General features: G+C 39.0%; 1 protein-coding gene across 7 annotated transcripts in view; it reads left to right on the top strand.

Moving 5' to 3' along the window:
• MAST4 (microtubule associated serine/threonine kinase family member 4) overlaps nucleotides 1-22,167 on the top strand; it is a 581,430-nt gene that overhangs the window by 233,191 nt on the left and 326,072 nt on the right. Inside the window, exon 1 of one of the 7 annotated variants that reach the window (XM_032281103.1) lies at nucleotides 142-2,358. The exons of the other annotated variants lie outside the window; for them this stretch is intronic. Coding sequence (XP_032136994.1) covers nucleotides 2,320-2,358 — 39 coding nt within the window. The 5' untranslated portion in view covers nucleotides 142-2,319. Of the gene's footprint in view, nucleotides 1-141; nucleotides 2,359-22,167 lie in introns of those variants that run through there. 7 annotated transcript variants of the gene reach the window in all.

The raw sequence follows: 22,167 nt of genomic DNA, 5'->3' as shown, positions 1-22,167 counted from the left end.
CTTCTGGGCTCTCTACCTGTTTTTGATTAGTTCTCCTGGTGACCCAATTTGTGTTTCAAGGGGAAAAGTGCTGGTGGGGGTCTATTCTCCACCAGCATTCTTCCCCCTGCCTGCCCTTCTTTAAGTTCTCATGGGACTAGACCACAGTTTTTCTAGAAGGACCAGCATAATGAAGATTGTAGTCCTCAGAGTAGAAGTGTATATGAGTACACCATGCTTGGCTTTTGCTTTTAAAATCTGAGCTTCTTGGATCAAGATATTTTCCAAAATCAGTCAGGACTTCCTTATGCCTCTGTGGGCACATAGCAATGACACTGTAAGTTGGTAAATGTATTCGGAGCTCCTGCCAAGGCTTTGTCTAAAACAATTCTTCACATTCAGAGAACTTTTTGCGCTCCTCTCTCAAGAGAGTGACTTGAGGGAGAAAGCGGGCAACAATTGTCATTTCCTTTGTTTTCATTGAAGAGCCAGATTTTCTCTTTGCAGGAACAGATTAAAGTGCAGGTGAGCCTGGGAAGGTTGGGGGTCTATTCTCCACCAGCATCATGGGTTGTCAAAAGATATAGCAAGGCTGGCCCTTTCTCCCTCTCTTTGGTGGTTTTGGTTTCCTTTATTTTGTCCTTTGATTTAAACGAAAAACATAGTTTTAAAAATCTTTTTAAAAAATTCATTTGTGCTAGAATTTGTTGGTACACTTTGACTTGAGGACTGACCAGTTTTTGTGCTGGGTTTTTGCTTTGGAGATGGTATTACTCCTGCACATATAAGCAAAAGCTAAAAGCTCTCTGGGGCTTTCTTCCTTAAGTGGTATCGTGAACATGCCTAAGTGGAAAAACACCCTGACACCCTTCTCTGCTAGGGGTGGCATTTCTTGACAGGCTTCTCTTTGTATGTCTGGAGACGTATGCAAAGACCTTTTGGGAACATAAAATGGAATAAATCGTCCTCAGTGGTTAGATACATAAATCCCTGAGCTATTTCTAATGATATAACCTAATCAATTGATAGCAAGCCTAACAGTGTGTTGACAGCCAGAAAGAGATAGAAAGCTAGTGGAATAGCAGGTGAATGGGTAAGGAACCACTAGACACTTCCTCCTCCTCTCCTACATTTAAACATCACTAGATAACTAAGTTAGGTAAAATCCAGGAATTACTGATTTTAAAAAACTGTGTATACCTGTCTTCCTAACTTTCAAGAAAAATAATTCTTCTAATGGTTAGAGTGAAAGAGGTGGTTCCTAGACAGAGTGCAGATAGTCTTCGTATCTCTCAGGTTCAAACTAGTCTCTGAATTTAAATATCTTTAGAATAGACACCAAGGAGGAATAATTTATTATGAATTGGTAGTATCGTATGTTGTTACTCCTGTGCCATGCCAGTAATGAAAACTTAATATTCATCTCTTGGTTGCTTTCAACTGAAATAAGATGAGGATGAGTGGAGTAAACAAGCTGAAACAGACTGTGAAATTGCACATGATGGCAATTTTTTTTAGCTGCTTATAGACTATACATGGGTTAAATATTCCAACTAATGACAGCTCTTAGAATCTCCCCCCCCCTTTTTCATTTTGGTCAGGTATCAGCAGAACTAAGTTATTATCATGAGAGAAATTAAAATCTAAACCGTTTCTGTCTTTGGGCTAGGAATTGACTGGCAGGTATTTATGTAAATGAATGGGCTTTCACGCTGGGAGGTGTAAAGGGTTTGGTGGCTGGAGAGCAGCTGCCCCGAGCCCTCCGTTTTCAGGTTTGCAGGCAGCGTGTGTGTTCTGCTACATTTTTGTTTTCTTTGATGCCTCAGAAGAGATGAGCGCCAGGCATAGTGGTGCTGCTTGGCTGACCAGCTGTGCCCTAGTTTTTCACCGTCCCAATCAGCGGCTGCCTCTTACAGAGGTGTCTGTCACCGCTGATTTACTTAGCCACAGTGACCTTATAGTTGCTTCAGAAGGGGCTTGACCCAAAGCTACTGCCGAAAGCCATTTAGTGGTCTCCTGGAATGCCATGGCCAGCATTTTGAAGAAGGGAAAACAAGGATCTCACGACTTCTGTTTAATAGCAAGAGCCTCCTCCGCCTGGATAAATACATTAGGTGTCTGAACCCACTTGCTGCTCTCTCCCACCGAACTGCAAGCATCCGTGATCTCCGAAGTTGCTGGAGTGAATAACTAAGCTGGACCAGCTGACTCCGGGCTCCAATCAGCTAGAGCGTGATGTAAGTGTTTAGCAGCTGCCGGGCTCTGAATTAGCGTGCCGAAGTAGGGGTAGTACAGCATGGCTAGACTGTTGTGAGAGGCTCAGAGAAAGCGGAGGGTGAGATGGATGAGTCCAGCATTCTAAGACGAAGAGGGCTCCAGGTAGGAGATTACTCCATTCTTGACATGTAACATTGTCAGTGGCCAGCCATTGAGGATTTCAAAGTTCCCTTGTCATTCCTTTACTGGGCACGAATATGTGCATAGTTCTTAGTATCTACATGGCATCGCTATACGGAGTTTCTAGTTACAGGTATGACACATCACGGGGTTCAGTGAGGAAGATGCTTTTGTCAGAGACAATAGATACGACTTTTAGTTCGACACTTTTGTGGTTTGTTTTTCTGCTGGTTATTCAAGAATAGTTAAATCGTGGCTGGCAGTGACAGCTGATGCACTGATCTGGCATGCTGTCAAGTGTCTGGGAAGTCTGTCTAGGGGTAGCAACTCCTTTCAGTTCTGGGAACACAGGACTCAGTTTTGTGTCGGGATCAACCTCCGCTCGGCGGCATCTGTCTGATCGCCTTGCAGTTGTGTGCAGCTGCTGGGAATTTTCCCCGTCAGTGAAATGAAAGTTTTTGCTGGCAGTTCAATCAAAGTTTCCTGTAATTTGTTTATGTTGAGATGAGAAAAGATATGTATCTCACTGCCTTGCTTTTTTGTGCCTAAGTTACTCTAATGAAATTACTCTGACTTTATCGTACAAATACATTCTGAGTTAAAACTTGGCAAATCAGAAAACTTGGAAAAAAAAAAAAAAACTACATCTGCTTGGCAGTTTGTCAGTTTGTAAGTTTAAGGAAGCCAAAACATAAGTATGTTCAACATTAGTATGGTTAACTCCTGCATAACTCTTTGTCCTGTGTATAAGTGATATTTTTCTTTGTGAAAGAATCTAATCAGCCATTATTAAACTCTTACATATTATTTTGACATTAAAAAAATGCTTGGGAATATAGAATATATAGCACATTTAGAAATATTTCCTTATATTAAGTCTTTGAATCTCAGCTGGTCTAGCTGTCTGCTTTTTGTTTTAAGTATCAATTATTAATACTAATATTCATATTACTATAATTTTAATATTATAATATAGGCAACTAAAGGATTATTTGCAGCTAAACAAAAGGATTAGAGAAGTTGAGGTTACATACCATCTATTGTTCAAACCTAAGTAAACAGACTACCTCCTTAATGAATTTCAGTGTGGTCATTGTTTTTGAATGCACAGTGTGGTTACTCACTGCTGTGGATTTCCTTTTCTTTGTTTTCATCACCCCTATAAAGTTCTAGTAATGCACAGCTGTTTGTCTCCACGTCCTCTTTGGGGTCACTGGTTAAATATGGAAAGGTTCTTTGTTAAAAAGATGGTTAACTCTATTAAACTCCGAATAGTTCAGATTATTAGTGACTGGATAGTAATTCTTCTGTGAGTTTTCTCTTTAATTGGTTTTAAATAATCTGAAAATGTGTTTTTCAGAAGAAATTCCTTTTTGAGTTTTTGTCATTTCTGTAAGATATATATATAATCACAACTTCAGAGGGAATGGTTGAAGCATATGGTGCTTCTGAGGGGCATGGATTTCATGGGCCTTTAATTTTAGAAATAAAGGAATCATTTTTCATTAATTAAAATACTGGAGCTGTTTTCTATTTAAAAGTTTGCTACAAAACAAAGGAATACTTGCTAATGCATTATTAGAGAGCTAGATTTTTATTGTACTTAATATACTTTTACTACACCTGCCATCATCTGTATAATGGATAAAGAATGTTTTCTCTTCTGGATGAGATAAGTCTTCATGCTGTGAAAAATAACAACATAAAAGTGCTTAAAAGTTCTGCCACTTCACGATTACAACTCTACTGTGGCTTAATACAAAACCTATTTTGCTTTTACTTCTGTTGCATCTAACATTTAAAGAAAGACATTACATAGAGTAGCTGTTTTTAGAAATTCCAGTGTAAGGAAACTATTTACAGTATAAACACTTTATGTGTTCGTATTGCCACAGATGTCACTGTAGAGTTCGTAAGAGTACCGCCACCTAGTGAATTTAAGAATTAAGTTAATTTACGAATATAGCTATGTGGAACATTTGAATATGCCAGTGAGGTATACCTGTGTTCATAAAGCTGGGCTGAAACCTGCACAATGTTGCAAGGTCATCCTGAGCAGGTCACACACCCTCTTGGTGTCTGTGTATTCTTCTGTAAAATGCACCCTATAATGTGTGACTTTTGACTGTACTAAGTAAGTAGATGGATATAGTTGAGTTGTTCAAAGTTAAGGGTTATATAATAAATGTACCAACATCCAGGAGGAACTCAGTAAATGTTGTTGAAAACCAAGGGATGGTTTCTATTCTTTATAACATTACATATCATTGCTTATGAAATGAACCTTTATTTATACACCGTGTTAGTTGTCTAAATTTGTCCTTAAGTTAGAACAGTTATCAGTAAAGCTAGTAAACATTTATTTACAGGGATCATTAGGACAGACTGATATTGGTGAGTTTATTTTTAAAAAAAAAGCAGCTGTGCATTGAATAGATACATAATATGTGACGCTAACCAGGTCTTTAACTTAAAGTTCAATGCCAAAAATCTGGAGTATACACTCTTCTAATTCTCAGAAATCTAATTTTATAATACTATAGTATATGTTTAGTGTAAAATGATGCAGTATGTGTTTAGAACCAATTTTTAAAAGTTCAGTACCTCTAACCTTTGAAACATAGGACTATTAGTGGTGTTTTTAGAATTTGGACTTTGAAAAATTATTTTTAGTCAGAACATACAATTTTTCAAAGTGTGACAACCTCATAAAATGGCAGCACAACTGAGTTGTTCATCTTAAGTGACTGCACTTTTCCATCTTTTCTATGGACTGTGTTAATATTTCCAGTACTACTGATAGCACTTCAATCACTGCCTTTGAAATGAGAATGAGAGAAAGAGGCCCCAGTGGTTTGCACTGTTAGAATCTAGGAAACTTTTCAGATCGCATCTCAAAACATAGGAAATTCTGACGGATGGATAGGCTTGGGCAGACCTTGGACTTGGGGCAATTTGAATTTCTAGACAGATCTAATTCATCAAAGGATAACTGGCTCCTTTTGGGCCTAATATTCCTCATACATGGATCATATTTTTTAACTGTCAGGGAAATTAATTGTTTCAGTGATTTCTGTTACACGTTTCTCTTTATTTGCTTTAATGAAAGTGTCCCTATCCTTAATGTGATAGATTCTAAGGCTGGAGAACAATGAACAACAGGCAGGGATGACTTACTAAAAGAAAAGGGCATCCCAGAGCGGCTGACAATGCCTTTCCTGCCATCCTCTGGTGCTTTGCTCTGCCTGGCATCATCTTCTCATGATCACTCCTCCTTCATCCCCATCCCCCCCCAATTAAATATTGCCATTTCCATCCACCTGCAGACTCTCACATGCAACTGGAATGTGAAAAAATGTTTTCTCTAAATTTCCTGTAAGAGGCAGTTAAACAACAACATAAAAACATCTGAATGTTTATCGTTTAGATTTCTAGATTTGTGAGTGTTTAGGTTTTTTGTTTTGTTTGCTTCTCTTTCTTCTAAACATGACCTCGTGCTCCCTACCTTCATCCCTGGGCATTCCCACCTTATTTCAAACAACAACAAAAAGATAACCTTCTTACCCTGGCCTAGGCTCTGATTTTCCAATTGCCTTGGTCTAGAATGCAATTTTAGAAAACAAAAAAGACAGATTTTTATGTTCTGACAGAGCATCAAACTGCCTCTGTCTCATGGTGCATGGATGTATATTCAAGTTATAATATCTCAGTGTTTCTTCTGTGTCAACTTTAATGTAATTGTGGGTATGTTTACACTTTACCTGAAATTCAGTAGAAGGATCATTACATGGGAGTATTACTTTGTTTATATTCATTTGAAGACTCTGGGTGACTATAGGGAAGAAGTCTATTTGGAGGATTATAATAGAAACATTTATGATAATATTAATTCCTCTTGGGGATAAAGCACTTTTGTTCTGCAGCAATTCCAGAAAGACATTGAGACTTCTTTGGGACAGGAAGTATCCAGATGGCAAATGAACTTTTTGCAGTTGTGAGTCCTTAGTTTATTAGACAAATCACTGTTATATCTGAGTGGTGTTTCTTATCCATTGAAGGAGTTCAATTTCTGCCTCTGAGTTAGATACAGTTCTGTAGTTTCTACTTCCTGATCCTTAGGGGATAAAAATGCCATGTCCTCAAAGCCTAATGTTCAGAAAAAATTCTATTTTATACTCTAAGAATTTATTTTCAGTGTAAAATAAATACATTTGTTTACTAGCTCCTCTTTTGCATATTCTGGCTCTCTGGTATAATTGTTAATAAGCTACAACATTGTCATTCTCCAAGTCATTCTAGTTCTCACCTTTGATTTCTCCATCTCTTGACCTCTGTCACCAAACCCTGTCAATTCTACCACTAAAGTATGTCTACAGGCTAGGCCTAACTTCTCCCACACCTGGATTGTGGAAATGTCTGGTACCTCACTGAACCTAGGCCCTTCTCCAGTCCACCCTGCTGCTTAGCCCAGAGCTCATATCACTGCCCTGGTGTAAGATCCTCCTATGGCTTTCTGTGATCTACTCGAGGATAGGTTAAAAATGCTGCATACTGTGAGTTTAGCCACAGGCTTCCTTTCAGATCTCATCTCTAAATCTTTGCCTTCCAGATCCCTGTTTCATAACCACCTCTCCCAGTGTTTGGAGTCTGCAAACTGCATGCGTCCTCTTTACCTATTACATCCTTTCTTTATTTTGCCCCAATTCTTCCTGCTTATTAGAGATTAATACGAATTTTAATTTTCATGAAATTTTCTATATTTACTGCATTCCATTCTGAACTTTATAATAGTCATGATTTTATTTGAAATCTAATCCTATAACGTGTTATTTTATTTTTTAATTTTTTATTTTTTTGAAACAGAGTCTGGCTGTGTTGCCCAGGCTGCTCTCACTGCAACCCCCACCTCCTGGGCTCCTGGGTTAAAGCAATTCTCCTGCCTCAGCCTCCCAAGTAGCTGGGATTACAGGCATGTGCCACCACACCTAGCCAATTTTTGTATTTTTAGTGGAAACAGTGTTTCACCATGTTGGCTAGGCTGGTCTCAAACTCCCGACCTCAGGTGATCCACCCACCTCAGGCTCTCAAAGTGCTAGGATTACAGGTGTGAGCCACCATGCCTGGCCTACCATGCTTTAATTTAAGTAATTTATTTAAAATTATTTCATGTAGGAGTATCTTACACTGAAAGTATAAAATCATTGAGGATTAGTGGTTTCAGAGTCAGATATGTGTTTAGTGCCATTGAATAGCTCTGTAACTTGTGTTAAGTTTCCTGACCACTCTGAATCCCCATGTCCACTAAATGGAGATAACTAAATGAGGTGTTTAAAGATTGAAGGAGATTATCAATCTTTTAGCACAGTGCCTGGCACATTGTTCTTAGTTAATCTTAGCTCTCTTCCCTCTATCACCACTAAGCCTTGCACAGCAATTTTAATAATTAAATATGGGTATCAGGCAGGGTCCGCAATGAAAAGATGGCATACTTGTCTTGAATAATTCGAGAAGAATTTAATAGAGGGATTCTTGGAAAAAGTATGGGCAGGAATTGGGAAAATTTAACAGATGGCGCAGTGCAAGGAGCTAGAAGTGACAGAGAGCCATCACCACCTCTGGGCCTGAAGGAGTGAGAGAGGGAACAGTTATAGAACCAGTAGACAGCGAAGAAGTGAGACAGGAGCTGTGACCTTAGGTAAAAGCACACAGCCAGTCATATCTGCAGGGCAGGACCAGGGGATATCTCAGCCTTAGTTTCTGAACTCTTGTTGTGCTCCCCTTTAGCAGAATCGAGGTTGACGCCAGAAGTCAAGGGAGCCCATGGATGTTGTCCGTTCAGGCCAGACTCCAGGACCCAGCATGGGGCAGGGAGTAGCTCCAGATGGGCAGATGAAGTACACCTAACATGGTTTATAAGGAACACATGCTGAACTACCCCTTGCTCTTAGCATTTTGCAAGCCAAAGTCAGTGTTCGAGTGTTCATGGCATACATCACTGGGGCCTGAACTGAGTTCAGGAATTTGAACAGATTCAAAGCTGCTTTTCATGAAAAGCCATGCTCCCCGCCCCCCCTCCCCCCCCCCCCCCCCCCCCCCCCATCTCCTCCCCCCACCCCACCCCTCCTCCCAGCCATTGCCCACAGCTGTGTGAGATAACGTAGACTCTCCAATCAGGTTCTTAATCCTCATGGGAAAATGTTAGTGCATCCCCTTCCATTTTAGTATCTGAAGCACATGGCTCCTTTGAATCAATAATGCAGGATACCTGTGCTTCAGGTCCTGCAAGCAGTCTCAGTTTTAAATTGCTCCGCTTTACAGATCCTGTGATAGCTTGGCTCAGAGAAGTGATGTGTGAGAGGAGTAGCCCAGGAGACCTCTTACCATTTATCTCCTGGATTCCCAGAGGTCTGCCCTACAGCAGGTCCTATCACCAGAATGCAATGCACCTACACCACCCATCTCTGCTCCCCTTGAAACCCCTTTACAGAATTACAACTTCACATTATGTCCTTGACTTTTATTGAATGTTGTTAAAAGAAATGAGAAAACATCTTTGTGCTTTTTGAAAATCTCCCTTTGAAGTCCCATCCATTATGTTGTGCACTGTCTCTTATATTAGGCCCACATGATAAATTAGGTTAGAGTTCAACACTAAAAAAGTTTATCCCTCTCTAGGTGAACCAGTTTACTTCTTTTAATCAGATATTGAGAGCTGTGACCCAGCCTGTGTCTTTCTATTCTTGCCTTAGTGGTCCAGAACTGAGTTTCATGCTCAGTTGCAATAGTTTTATAGGTAAAATTAACTACCACTTCATTGTTAATCTTATAGTTCCTTTTTGAGAGTTGTGTGGTTTTATTTATTATATAAAAAATTAACTTGCCTCAAAAGATTTCTTAAGATGACCAAAAATTTTTGATATTGCATTTAAAACAATGAAGTTATTTGAAAGAATGACAAAAGACAAAGGAGACTGAAAGCCCAGCTAATCAATAAACTAGATAAACTATAAAAATTGAGAATTACATGAGCTTGGGAAGATCAATATGCATGCAACCACCAATCATTTTGTTGTCAGCACTAGAGCGTAACTAAATAGGATATTTGAATTTACTTGAAACTTACATTTCAAATAAATTATACGTAACCATAGAGCTTTTTAAAGTGTCTTAGAAATCATTTTTTTTTTAAATTTTTGGAAGCAACCAAAAACATGGAGATTGGCAGGTAACATGAGATACACGTTAGAAGACCACATTGACATTAAAATCATGCTTTTGGGCTGGGTGCGGTAGCTCACACCTGTAATCCCAGCATTTTGGGAGGCTGAGGTGGGTGGATTGCTTGAGTCTAGGAGTTTGAGATCAGCCTGGCAACATAGTCAAAACTTGTCTCTACAAAAAATATAAGAACTAACTGGGTGTGGTGGTGTGCGCCTGTATTCCCAGTTACCTGGGAGACTGAGGCCAGAGGATCGTTTGAGCCTGGGAGGTTGAAGCTGCAGTGAGCTGTGTTTGCGCCACTGCACTCCAGCCTCAGCGACAAAGTGAGACCCTGTCTAAAAAGAAAAAAATCATGCTTTTGACAAATATTTAATGATATGAGGAAAAGTTGAAAATAGGGTCAATTAAAAAAAGAGCAGGCTGTGTATGTAATGTATGTACAGATCATTTAAAATGTGCATTATATGTTGGTGAGGTAAAGAGAAAAGGAAATGCTCATATACTGTAAGCGGGAACATAAATTAGTTCAATCACTGTGGAAAACAGTTTGGCAGTTTCTCTAAGAATTAAAAATAGAACTACCATTTGACTCAGCAAATCCATTATTCGGGGTATATCCAAAGAAATATAAATTGTTCTACCATAAAGACACATGCACGCACGTGTTCATTGTGGTGCTATTCACAATAGCAATGACATGGAATCAACCTAAATGCCCATCGGTGGTAGACTGGATAAAGAAAATGTGGTACGCATGGAATACTGCACAGCCGTAATAATGAATGAGCTCATGTCCTTTGCAGCAACATGGATGGACCTGGAAGCTGTTATCCTAAGCACACTAACAAAGGAACAGAAAACCAAATATTGCATGCTCTCACTTTCAAATAGGAACTAAACACTGAGTACACATGGACAAAAAGAAGGGAACAAAAGACACCAGAACCTACTTGAGGGTGAAAGGTGGGAGGATGGTGAGGACAAAAAAACAACCAGTGGGTGCTATGCTTATTACCTGGGTAATGGAATAATCTGTACACTAAACTCTCATAACATACAATTTACCTGTAAAACAAACCACATGTACCCCAGAACCCAAAAGTTAAAAAAGTAAAAAAAAAAAGTGCATCATACACAGATACATAGACATACATACATGTGTCTGGGTAAAAGACCATGCGGCAACACTGTGTGCACGTGTGTGAGGTGTGTGTGTGTGTGTGTGTGTGTGTGTGTGTGTGTGTGTGCGCGCGTGCGCGCGCGCGCCGTAGCCTTGTGGGACAGAAGGAAAGAGCATTCATGAGCTTTTGAGTTAACGTTGTCTCTGCTCCTTTCTATGTGACGTTGGCCAGGCTATTTAATTCCTCACCAATAAAAGACTAACACTTGATTTTAGTAGAGTTGCTGAGTGTAAATTCAAATGAGGTATAGAAAGCCTAAAAAATATTTACTGAAGCTAACATTGAGAACCTATTTTCTTTTTCTTCATCGTTATTATCTAAAATAACATGAAAATGCACTAGAATGTTAATATTTATTATATCTTAGTGGGATCATAAGAATTTTTCTTTGAACCATCTAACAGTAAGCATGTTTTACTTTATAATCGGTTAAATAAGAGGGTTTGGGGTACTTGTTTTTTACTTCCTTCCTTGTCTGAGTAAAACCTTTATATAGTATTTAGCACCATCAATGAAAGACCCTTAAAGACTCTTTTTCTATTTTGTGCAGTCTTTTGGAATTGAGCAAGATATATCAACTTTAATGTGGTGCATGTCTCTAAACCTTAGGACCTGGTTCCTCTGTAGCTGGCCGCCCCATTGAACCACCTGGAAAGCTTTCTAAAGCCTATAGTCTGGATACAATCCACAGCAATTCAATTAGCATCTCTCAGTGGTATGTAGCCAGAGTTGAAACCCACTTCTCCCAGGGGATTAGGGGTCCAAGTAACTCCCAAGTCATCAAACCTACAACTTCTTAATATCCAAATGTAAAGTTTGACAGCCTTTAAAATGTAGGTCAGTGCTTTGGTCTTTTCGTTAAGTGAGACCTGAGTTTTTTTGTACTTGTTGTTTGTTTTCTTTTCAATGTGGAAGTATATGGAAGGTGGATATACTCACTGTATTTGAGTTTCCAAATAACAATGATAGTAACATGAGAGTTCAAACCATTAGCCATCCCACCTTGGGGGGCAATTATCATAGTGGGGTAGCTGGAGGCAGCTCTAGACCATTACCTCGAAGGGGCCCATAGCACTGCTAGTGTCCAGGCGCAGTTTTATGTTTTTACAATTGCTGGCATATGCTCCATGGTTTCTATTAGGAAACTACCTCAAGGGCATGATAAGACAGTTGCTTTGCCCCTTGAAATGTTTTCCTAATGCTAGAGATAATAATGCCTGTGATTTGGAAACCTTTATCATAGATACTCTTCAATAATGTACATGTTTGAGTTGTCAAAACATTGGCTATTTTACTTAGATTGTGAATGCATGTGCTTTTTTGATGAGGCAGTCAGGGACAGAACCCCATTCTTTGCTTTTCTTTCAACAAATGTTTAATAATAATAATAATAGCATAGATTGAACTGTTTATGTCAGAGAACTGTGTGCTGTCTTAAATTTACACTATTGTACTTTTATCTTAGATTCCAGCGGTACAAAAATGAGTGGAATATGACACTGACCTGTGAGGGGTGTCTGTTATTTTAGGTGAGACACACAACAGTTTCTGAAATAGCAAGTGCTGCAACCTTCGTCAGTCAAGATAACAGGGGCCCCGATCATGGCGCCCTGTTCTGCTGAAGAAGGCCGGGAAGGCTTCATGTAGGTGGAGATATTTCTGCCAGATGGTGAAGGATGGACAGGCACTGATTAGGCAAGGTGAGGATTCCAGGCAGAGGAAGCAATAGTGTATGTTAGGTGTGGTGGCTGAACAGGGTGCACCTTTTTCAAGGAATTGCAAATAATGTATGTGGGAAGCAGGAAGTGATGAGCAGAGTCCCAAGAATGATGCTGTTTGTGTGCAGGGATTTGGGCTTTAGAGTCTAGCAATAGGAAGCCACTGAAAGACTGAAAGCAGGACACAGAAATAATTTATCAACTGTGAACTATTCTGTCAACTATTAATAAAGAATACTTAGGAAGAGGCCAAGAACAGAAGCAAGATAAACAGCTAGAAAGTTAGAAATGAGGAGGTGACAGATGATGCTGCTGGACCAAGGTGGTGACAGTGGAATGGAGAAAAGGCAACAGACAGTAGGATTAACAGGACAGTAGGTGGTTGACAAAGGAGGGATGGAAGAAGCTTGAGGTGACTCTGTGGTTTCAGGAGTTAGGGATTAGAAACAAGAGCAAGAGATAAATGTGACTTGGATGCTGAGAAGAGAGTTCATTCTGTGAATCTGGAGTTTGAAGCACTTGTGGAAGCCATCTAGGTGCAGATGTTCAGTAAGCAGTTGGATATGTAGTTTTAGACTTCTAAAGAGAGGCCAAGCCTGGAGAGACTCTGAAGTTATCAGCTTTAATAATTAATTGAACTAGACTATGAATAAGTAGAGAATGCAATTTCTCCCAGACTCATAGATTTCTGTTAGAATAGTTTTCAAGAATTATACCATAATGTATATTTTAACACTTATTTTGCAGGAATGGTTAAAATTACATGGTGCACAAAGTAGTTCTGTGGTTTAGTATCAGGTCTTGAAAATAATATGTCCAGCTTTGAAGATGTGTAGTTTTTTTTTCCCCAAATTGCTTCCAACTCTGACAACTTGCCTACAAGTCTCATTCCACTACAGTTTTTAAAAGGCAGAATGAAGCATCTCAAACTAGAGGCCGTAATGGAAAAAGCAATTTATTTTTAAATGAAGATGATGGGGTTGGTGTACTATATTGCTTGAACAGTGAGTGAATTTAAAACCTGAGTGAGATTGCATCGAATTCAGCCAAGATTTTTGTTCCATTTGAATGGAGTATCTGTAATTGAAGATGGGGGATTCAACTAAGAAAAACACGTGACATGTACATTTTTATCAGTTTTCTTGCACTCTGTTTCCAGTTTCTTTGTGCATGCATGTCTGTGTTTACAAAGCCATTACATCATATTGATAATAAAAAAAATGACGCTTTCTTGGGCAGCAAATGAGAATACAAAGTTAATTTTACAGCATCATTTTCTTTTTGAGCTTCTGCCTAGTAGTTTAGTATGTTGAGAACATGCCGTCCTCAGGAAAGTGGTAGGAAGTCAGAGGTAGGATCTATTACAATGAGCTCAAAATGATTAGAGAAAACATTAAATATTTTCTAACTGGAAATTTTAAAATGGGGAATTTTTCAGCTTTGTGCTAAAATTTAGAAGCTAGATCTAGAAATATTTCTTTTTATATGATTTTTATCTTAACATTTTCATGATGAGATAGGGATTGTTTTATATTTTTTAATTACCTGTTTTCTCAGTTTTAGCATTGTTGTGAATGAAGGTAAAGACTGAATTATATTAAGATTGATTTGACTATTTATATTTTTTCATTAAAACTATATTCCAAATATAGATTAAGCTCACAGATTCATTTTCCATTTCTGTGTAGCAATCAAGCTAAGAGACAATATGGTTACTCTTAGTCAAACTTGGACAGTGTGATAGACTCAATCCTTTTACTTTTCTACTTCCTGTAATAGATTTGTACATGCATTCCTTTGCTTGGTCTCATGATAGGCAGAGATACTCCTGTCTTCCACCTCTTGACTTCAGGCTCAGCCATGTGACTTTTCATTGGCCAATGAGCTATTAGTGGATGTGTCATGAGCAGAGGCTTAAACTATGCTTCTGCAGGTTCAAAGTATTGTGCTTTGGTCATCTACCTCGAGAAGAACATGCCCAGGGTAGCTGCTGCCTGTTTACTCTGGGTCCCAGAAGCAGCCCCTATGGAGCTAATCTACGTAAACCTGCAGCCAGGAGTCAAGACCAACAGACCTGCTTTCTTCCTCTAGGCCTACAAATGTGAGAATAAACTACACAGTTTTGTAATGAGTTGTTATCCATCTTTATGATGACAAAGATGACTAACATGACAAGCTTATGTTGTGGTTAAGAGCACTGAAGCACACTACTAGAAGCACTGAAGTCTATTCGATTTCTGTTTGAATGTTGGCCCAGCACACTTATTGGCTTTATTTTCTTGGCATGCTATTTTCTTCTAAACTTTATTTTGCTGTCAATAAGATATATTACTTACCTCCCAGGAACATGGTAAAACTAAATAAGATGTGTGCATGTAAATTACTTAAAGCAGTGTGAAGCAGAAAGTAAGAACACCATAGGTTCATAGTAAGTTGTGGCTGCTGTTACTCTTGTGTGTGTAGACAGCTGAGCCTCCTCTTCTGAGCCTCCCTTGCATCACATGGCTTTCTCATGTTCTACCTGTGTTATTCTGGAGCAGGTTAAAACTTCTGAGGCTTACTTTCCTTTTCTGTAATATGAAGTTACTAAAAATTACTTGACAGGATTATTACAATGACTACACCAATGGTATGCAAATATCTGTCTTAGTCAGTTCTGGCTGCTCTAACAAAATGACATAGACTGTGTGGTCTGAACAGCAGACATTTGTTGCCCACAGTTCTGGAGATCAAGGTGCCAGCAGATTTGGTTTCTAGGGAGGGCTCTCTTCCTGGTTTGTAGAGAGTTACCTTCTTGCTATGTGGTGAGAAGAGATCTCATGTCTTTTCTGTTTTTGATAAGGGCATTAATCTCATCATGAGGGCCCCACCTTCATAACTTAATTTAACCCTAATTACCTCCCAAAGGCTCCATCTCTAAATAGTAATAGCTTTACTTTGTGGATTAGGGCTTCAACATATGAACTCTAGGATGGGGCGGGAAGCAGATACAAATATGCAGACCACAGTGTTAACACTGGCTAGGTGAATGGGTACTTAATAAAAATAGCTTTATTATGTTCACTATCCATATATTGCTTCATTTCCTTACTTACTCGTTTCTTTAAGCTCAGTTTTTCACTCCTAATTTTTGAGTTTCTATTATGAGCTGTACATGAGGCCTTGTACTTTTGACTTAATTCTTGGTTCCTAGCAATCCCTGTTTTCATTACATTGAAGTAAGAAAGACTGTGGAAGGCAGAAAGTAAAGGAACAGAAGTGCTGCAATTAGGAAGGCATATATTAATAAGGTCATTCAAGTAAATAGTACTTGTGTATTTATTATACTATACTTTTGCTTCTGTAGGCTTTAAAACAGTAACTCTATGGAATAAGGGGATTTATAAATGGCAAGGAGTTGCTAATGTGGAACCAGTAAAGGCTTTTGATTGCAGAATTACAAAATGCTAATTAGTAGAGATTCAGCATTAGAAGGCATAGTGAATAGCATAGGGGTGTGGAATCACAGGGGGACTTATATATACAGCATGTCTTTATTAATCAATGTGGCAGAGATTGTATCTAAAATGCTTTTGTTTTAAATGGACAAAATTTGTCAAACATCTTTTTATCTTTCTACCTGGAAAAATGTTTCGACATGTTGCTTTTCCATCTTCTGATTTTTGTGTGTGGTTCCTTTTTCTTCCCCCAAATGTTGTACACTGTCTTGTCTGTTTCATTTCCACGTGTGGGTTCACTGACCACATTAGCTAGTAACGCCTAGTATTATATGTATCCTGTCCAGCATTTGTTCCAAACAAAGCCTATGTCTTCAACATACTTGCTTTGAAATTATTTTGATCTGTATCAGCGGGAATAGGTTTTGAGATCCTGGATATTAACTTCTGTATGCCACTTTCTCTAGAAACTAATTGACTGATTTGAGGTGGAGGCGAGATGAGAGTCTATACATTTGACCAATTTCACAGAGCTTACCTTGCAAGCTATTGAAATGCAAATACAGACTAGCTTAGAGAGTCTAAGAATTCACATATTCAGTTCTTTGTTTTCTTCTGAAAAATAAGCATTCAAAATTCATGCACATTCTATTATTCATGTGCCTTATATTTAGGTTCTGCTTGTATGTCTAGATAAATCTTATCACGATTATTTAAAATTTCATGAATGAAACTTTGCATCTCTAATACCAACACTAGCCTAGACCAATCAAAATAATTTGAAATGCAGCCCTTAAATGAACGCTTCCCTGCGTCTGTATATATTTACACATACACCTATGCCATTGCCTTATGTACAACTGTCTTTTAAATCTACTCCATGTAAAATGGGTAAGAATTAAAAACTTCGTTTATATTGTTTTGCCTCAGAAAAAAAATGGAATCTTTGGAATGTGCTGCTTAAAAGGCTTCCATGAGATACAGCATTAATGTCAAAGCACATTTTCTTTGTTTGATAGTTGTCACATTTGTGGTCCTGAAACAGAATACTCTTTCCTGTGCTGTCCATTCACCTGTATTTTTAAGTCATCCACCACTTTTCATTTGTCAAGTACTTTAAAAAGAGTATTGTGTGTCAGCAAGACATTTCCTCTGTCATTTGATCTGCTCTGCAAGTTAGCCTTCGTGAATAGTTAATGCCTTCAGAATCCTTTTTTCCCCTAAGCCATGGTCACTTCTTAACAGAGGGGAGAATGATTTTCTAATCAGATCCAAGACTCCCCCAGCTGAGTCTCCTGCCTAATGCCTGTTGGTGCTAGCACTAACGTTTTCTGATGAAGTCTTCCATATGTGATGAGGCTGAGTATCCGGCATTAGGTTTGAAAGAAGGAACCTAGACTTAAGTGAACTTCTTTGTTAAGCTTTATGTCCCCATAGAATGTTGATGATGGTTTGAATTGAGCTTTCTGTCACTTTCTGTGAGCCATATCAAACAAGCCTTTATCATTTCTCTTTGCTGTCTTTGAAGTTCTGTACTTTCCAGGTAGGGTCAGTTTTCTGGGAAAATAACAAATATTCATGGGAATTCTGATGCACAGCCAGGGTACATTAGTGGCTCCAACTTAGAGCTCAAAGGGGTTGCACAAAGTATTGGAATTGGACCCTCTTTCGTAGTTTCATGGATTATCTCAGGTTTTAGCTCCCCATACCCCCAGGCTTTCAGATTTGCTCAGATGGATGTGCTGGGGTGGATAGCAGTGGTGGTGCACGGTGGCTGCATCATTTCCTGCCTCCTCACACAAGGAGGGTGTCTTTCATTATAATAGCCCTTCCCGTCATTGTCAAACGCTTTCCTTAAGTTGTTTTAAACTGAAAGCTGGTGTGAAGTCTGGCATTCATCCTAACAGCTGGTCCCAGTCAGTTTTGTGTGTGTGTGTGTGTGTGTGTGAGATGGGGTGGGGGTGGTTATGGGTTGTTGGTTTCTGCTATCCACAATTCCTCCTTCCTCCTGGGTTTTCTCACTTGTAGACTCTTGTGACCTTTTCAGCTTTCAGATGCAGACACGCATTTAAGTTCTTTTCATCAGTATTATGGAATCACTTTGGACATAGTATAAGAATGTTGATTCGTTCGAGTATCTTTGGATTTTATCTCTTTGCTGAAAATAGTAATCACCTATATTCTTCCTAGTGCTGTCGTCTCTTGGTATTAACTTGTGATCTATGGGAATTGATTTAGCTCCATGGGGTCATCATTGGACCATCTCATGGGAACATTCATTCACTCACCCAATGTGTATTTGTTGTGCATTTTTGCTTTATGCCGGGCTGGTTAAACAAGGGCAAATAAGTCCTAATTCCAGTTGTCTCCTAGGAGCTTACTGCCAGAAAAGGAGATGGCACACTGATAAATAGACATTGCAGAGTGAGTACTGTGAGGGTTAGCAAGATATGACACATAGTAGGTGCTCAAGAAATGGATAAGTCTGTGAATGTAAAGAAGTGCTGTAAAAGTACCTAAGAGGATGCTTGTCCAGCTATGGAGTTACCAGAAACCTGGCATCAGTAGTGTAATTTGGCAGTGATTACTGTTCACCTTACATTTTGAGTCCCATTGAGAAATTCAAAGGGAAAGAATCAGTAGACAAGAAGGATATATATGAGCCTGGAGAGTTAAGGATGCAAATGGCCTAGAGATAACAGTCTAGGTGTCCTTATGTCATGGGTGCTAAATGAAGCCATGGGAGTGGAGGAGATTACCCAGTGACAGCAGGAGGGGCAAGAATAAAGGAGGACCTAGGAAATAACACTGACCCGTTAAGGTCACTAATCTTTAGGAACACTTTAAGATTAGTGGGCCAAATGAATAAGTAAATAGACATTTATTTATTGGATAGTATATATTTGGCCCTCTTCTGTGCTGGGACTTTAGGGATGCTCTTGAAAACTGCATTCTATGTAAGAAGAATAAACATAACATTTATTGAACTTTTAAGTGCCAGGTGCCATTCTGAGTGCTTTACATGTGTCAGTTCATTTCATTTCTACCACAAACCCTTGGAGGAGGTGCTGCTATCCTCAGTTTTTAGAGAAGAAAACTGGAGAGTTACCTGACCTTTAGTGAATTCATAGAATTAATAACTGGCAGAGTCTGGCTTCAAACCAAGATGCCTGGATTCAAATCCAGGCAGTTTGGTCACATTCTTACTGATCTTATGCTTTTTATTTTTGCCTCTCTGAAGTGGGCCAGACTGATAGCCCAACTTATAGGTATCATCCACTGTGACAAGTTCAGTAGAAGTTGTATACAGGATAACATGGAAGCTCAGAGATGGGTGTGGTTGGGTATCTATGTGAAGGTTGTTAGTTGGATAGAAAAATTGTGGTGGTGAGTTCCATACATCCATACTTCTCCATTAGCCTTGAGGAGATAAAGCTATGATGTATTTTTTTTCAGTGAAGGCTTAGAGAGTGATACTTATTCTGGTTATTTTATCCGTGGGAGGCAGGATGAGATAATGTCCACTATACCAAGAGGCAGGTTTCCTGGTCTGTGGAGGTACACCTAGTTATTGCAAGAGATTAACGACTTGAGTCCTGGAGAAAATAGTTAATCCATGACTGTAAGTTAGAAAGTATGTAATTGTATCACAAGAGGTATGTTATGGTATAAAATTTCTAGAACATTCTCTTAAAGGCTGAATTCCATAAACTAGTTGGTGTACAGAGAATCAAGCTGGTAAACAGAGAAATAGACCATAAAAAAGAAGATTTAAAATTTTAGTTGCTGTTTTAGTTAATTTTGGTTCTTGAAAGATAGGATGAATGACATTGAAGGGGCTCATGGAGATAAAATGGTGTCTGAAACATTTATTTAATTTTATTATGGAAAAGAATTTTGAGTTGTATATAACATTGACTATAACTTTTTATGACTTGACTAAATTCAGATCTTCCTGCATTAGAACACGTGGTTCCCTAATGGTAACTACCTCTGGGGCACTCATTTCCCCAGTGCCTTCTTTATCAGCCCTTTTTTTCTATTTGGGAGAGATGTTCTTTCTTACTGGAGATTAACTGGGAAATACATGGCCTCAACAATAACTCAGAGCTATTTTGAGTGTTTGAAGAAAGCTTGTTTAGGAAGATGGCAGTGACATGAAAAGTAGGGCCAAAAGACAGTTTTGGAAACGTGGACTTGGATCCACATCTAAGGGAGCATGTGATGTCGATCTGTCTTAATTCTGTCCCAGGGACCACAAGGATGGCATGTGACCTACCCTGAGTCTAGCAGAGTGAATTTCTGTCCTGTTACTGGGACTGCTGAGGCAAAGATGCTTTTTCTTATTGGACATTAATTGGGAGATACAAAACCTTAACAGGGCCAGGCGTGGTGGCTGTAATCCCAGCACTTTGGGAGACTGAGGCGGGTAGATCACCTGAGGTCAGGAGTTCAAGACCAGGCTTGCCAACATGGCAAAACCCTGTCCCTACTAAATAATACAGAAATTAGCCGGGCGTGGTGGTAGACGCCTGTAATCCCAACTATTTGGGAGGATGAGGCAGGAAGAATTTCTTGCACCCAGGAAGCAGAGGTGGCAGTGAGCCGAGATTATGCCACTGTACTTCAGCCTGGGTGACAGAGCAAGACTCCATCTCAAAAAACAAAGCAAAAGAAAAACAACAGCAACAACAAAATCCCCCAAAATTAGCCAGGTGTGGTGGTGGGAGCCTATAATCCCAGCTACTTGGGAGGCTAAAGTGTCAGAATCACTTGAACCCGGGAGGCGGAAGTTGCAGTAAGCCAAGATCTCACCACTACTCTCCAGCCTGAGCACTGGAGCGAGACGCTTTCTCATACAACAACATCAACAACAAAACAACATTAACATTAGCTCAAATTTACTCTGGGTGTATGAAGAAAGATTGTTTTAGAAAAAGGCAATGCCGTGTAAGATGAGGCCAAGACATGGAAGGAAACCAAGTTCTTACAGCCACTGTGAGGCCACTGGATCAAATGCTGTCCTAAGCAAAACCTCTTGCTTGCAACTTCTGTGTTGCATCAGTGGATAAATCCTTAATATTGTTTAAGTCACTGTGATTTGGGTGTTTTGTTACTTAGAACAAAAAGTATGCTACTTTTTGGGGATTTTAATTTGCTTACTATTTACTTAAGATAATAGATTTTTTTCTTTTGAATATTCAGAAATTTTTATTTTGGTATCTAAGTAAATTTAGTGTATCCCCTTCTAAAATGTCTTGCTTTTTTCTTCTACAAAGATTTCTTATGCTTTGTTATTTTACAATTAAAATATGTTTTATATACAAATAATTTGTTTATGATGAGGTTAGAAGAGGCAGAAATAAGGTGATAACTTATGGAATGCAAATTATTTCAGTAACATTTGTCATAAAATATTAATTTTATCTCTTTTGAAGGATAGTATGTTTGTGCTTTTACTCTACTAACCTCTTAAAAGCAGGCAGATGGTTTTTTGTTTGTTTACTAAGAATTACTAGGCATGACTTCAATCATTAGTTAGCCTATGTTATTATAATTTTTAACTTCAATGATTTGACAGTGATAAATAGCTGATGTGGCAAGTCTGCACAAAGCTTTATGTTGTTATTGCCTTTTATCACTTGTGCTGTAAATAATTGTTCTCATCTGTCGGCTCTTAGATGCAGTTTTGTGAGGATTAGGATGTATGGAACAGAAAACCCTGCCTAGTGATTTTTTTAAAGTCTCTATTTCTTTTCCTTCCTTTCCTCCTCTTCTCTCCAGTGCATATACTCGTGAAAGTTGTACTCATGATTTAAGATCCAAGTCCATAGACCCTCTTGCCAGACCACATGTATGTCTATAGCTGCAGCGTTTATACACATGGCACGAGCAGCTGGGATGTCTGGTGTGCTCATATCAGAAAACTCTGACAAACATGAGATGATTGCCTTTTATGCTGCCTTCCCCAGCGTTGTGCTCTTCCTGCATCATCAATTGAAACGATGGAATTTTGTTGAGGGTCAGAGCCTCTGCAAAACAGGAAACCTGTTGGACTCAGTGAAATAATGACTCTCAATATCCCCATTATGGATAATTGGAGGTGTCCTTGCTTTAGGTTCCCTCGGCTCCTTTATGCATCTTTGTATTGTGATGAAGGGGTCATAAACCAAACTGGGATTCTCTGTCTAGAGGCTGAGCCTGCAGTGTTGTTGCAGAGATGATGGAAATTTT

The sequence above is a fragment of the Sapajus apella genome, unplaced genomic scaffold (assembly GCF_009761245.1).
Source record: "Sapajus apella isolate SASKATOON/1434 unplaced genomic scaffold, GSC_monkey_1.0 scaffold1, whole genome shotgun sequence".
NCBI classification, from domain to species: Eukaryota; Metazoa; Chordata; class Mammalia; order Primates; family Cebidae; genus Sapajus; species Sapajus apella.
Note: the sequence above shows the minus strand (reverse complement) of the source record. Positions and strands in the feature narration are given on the sequence as shown.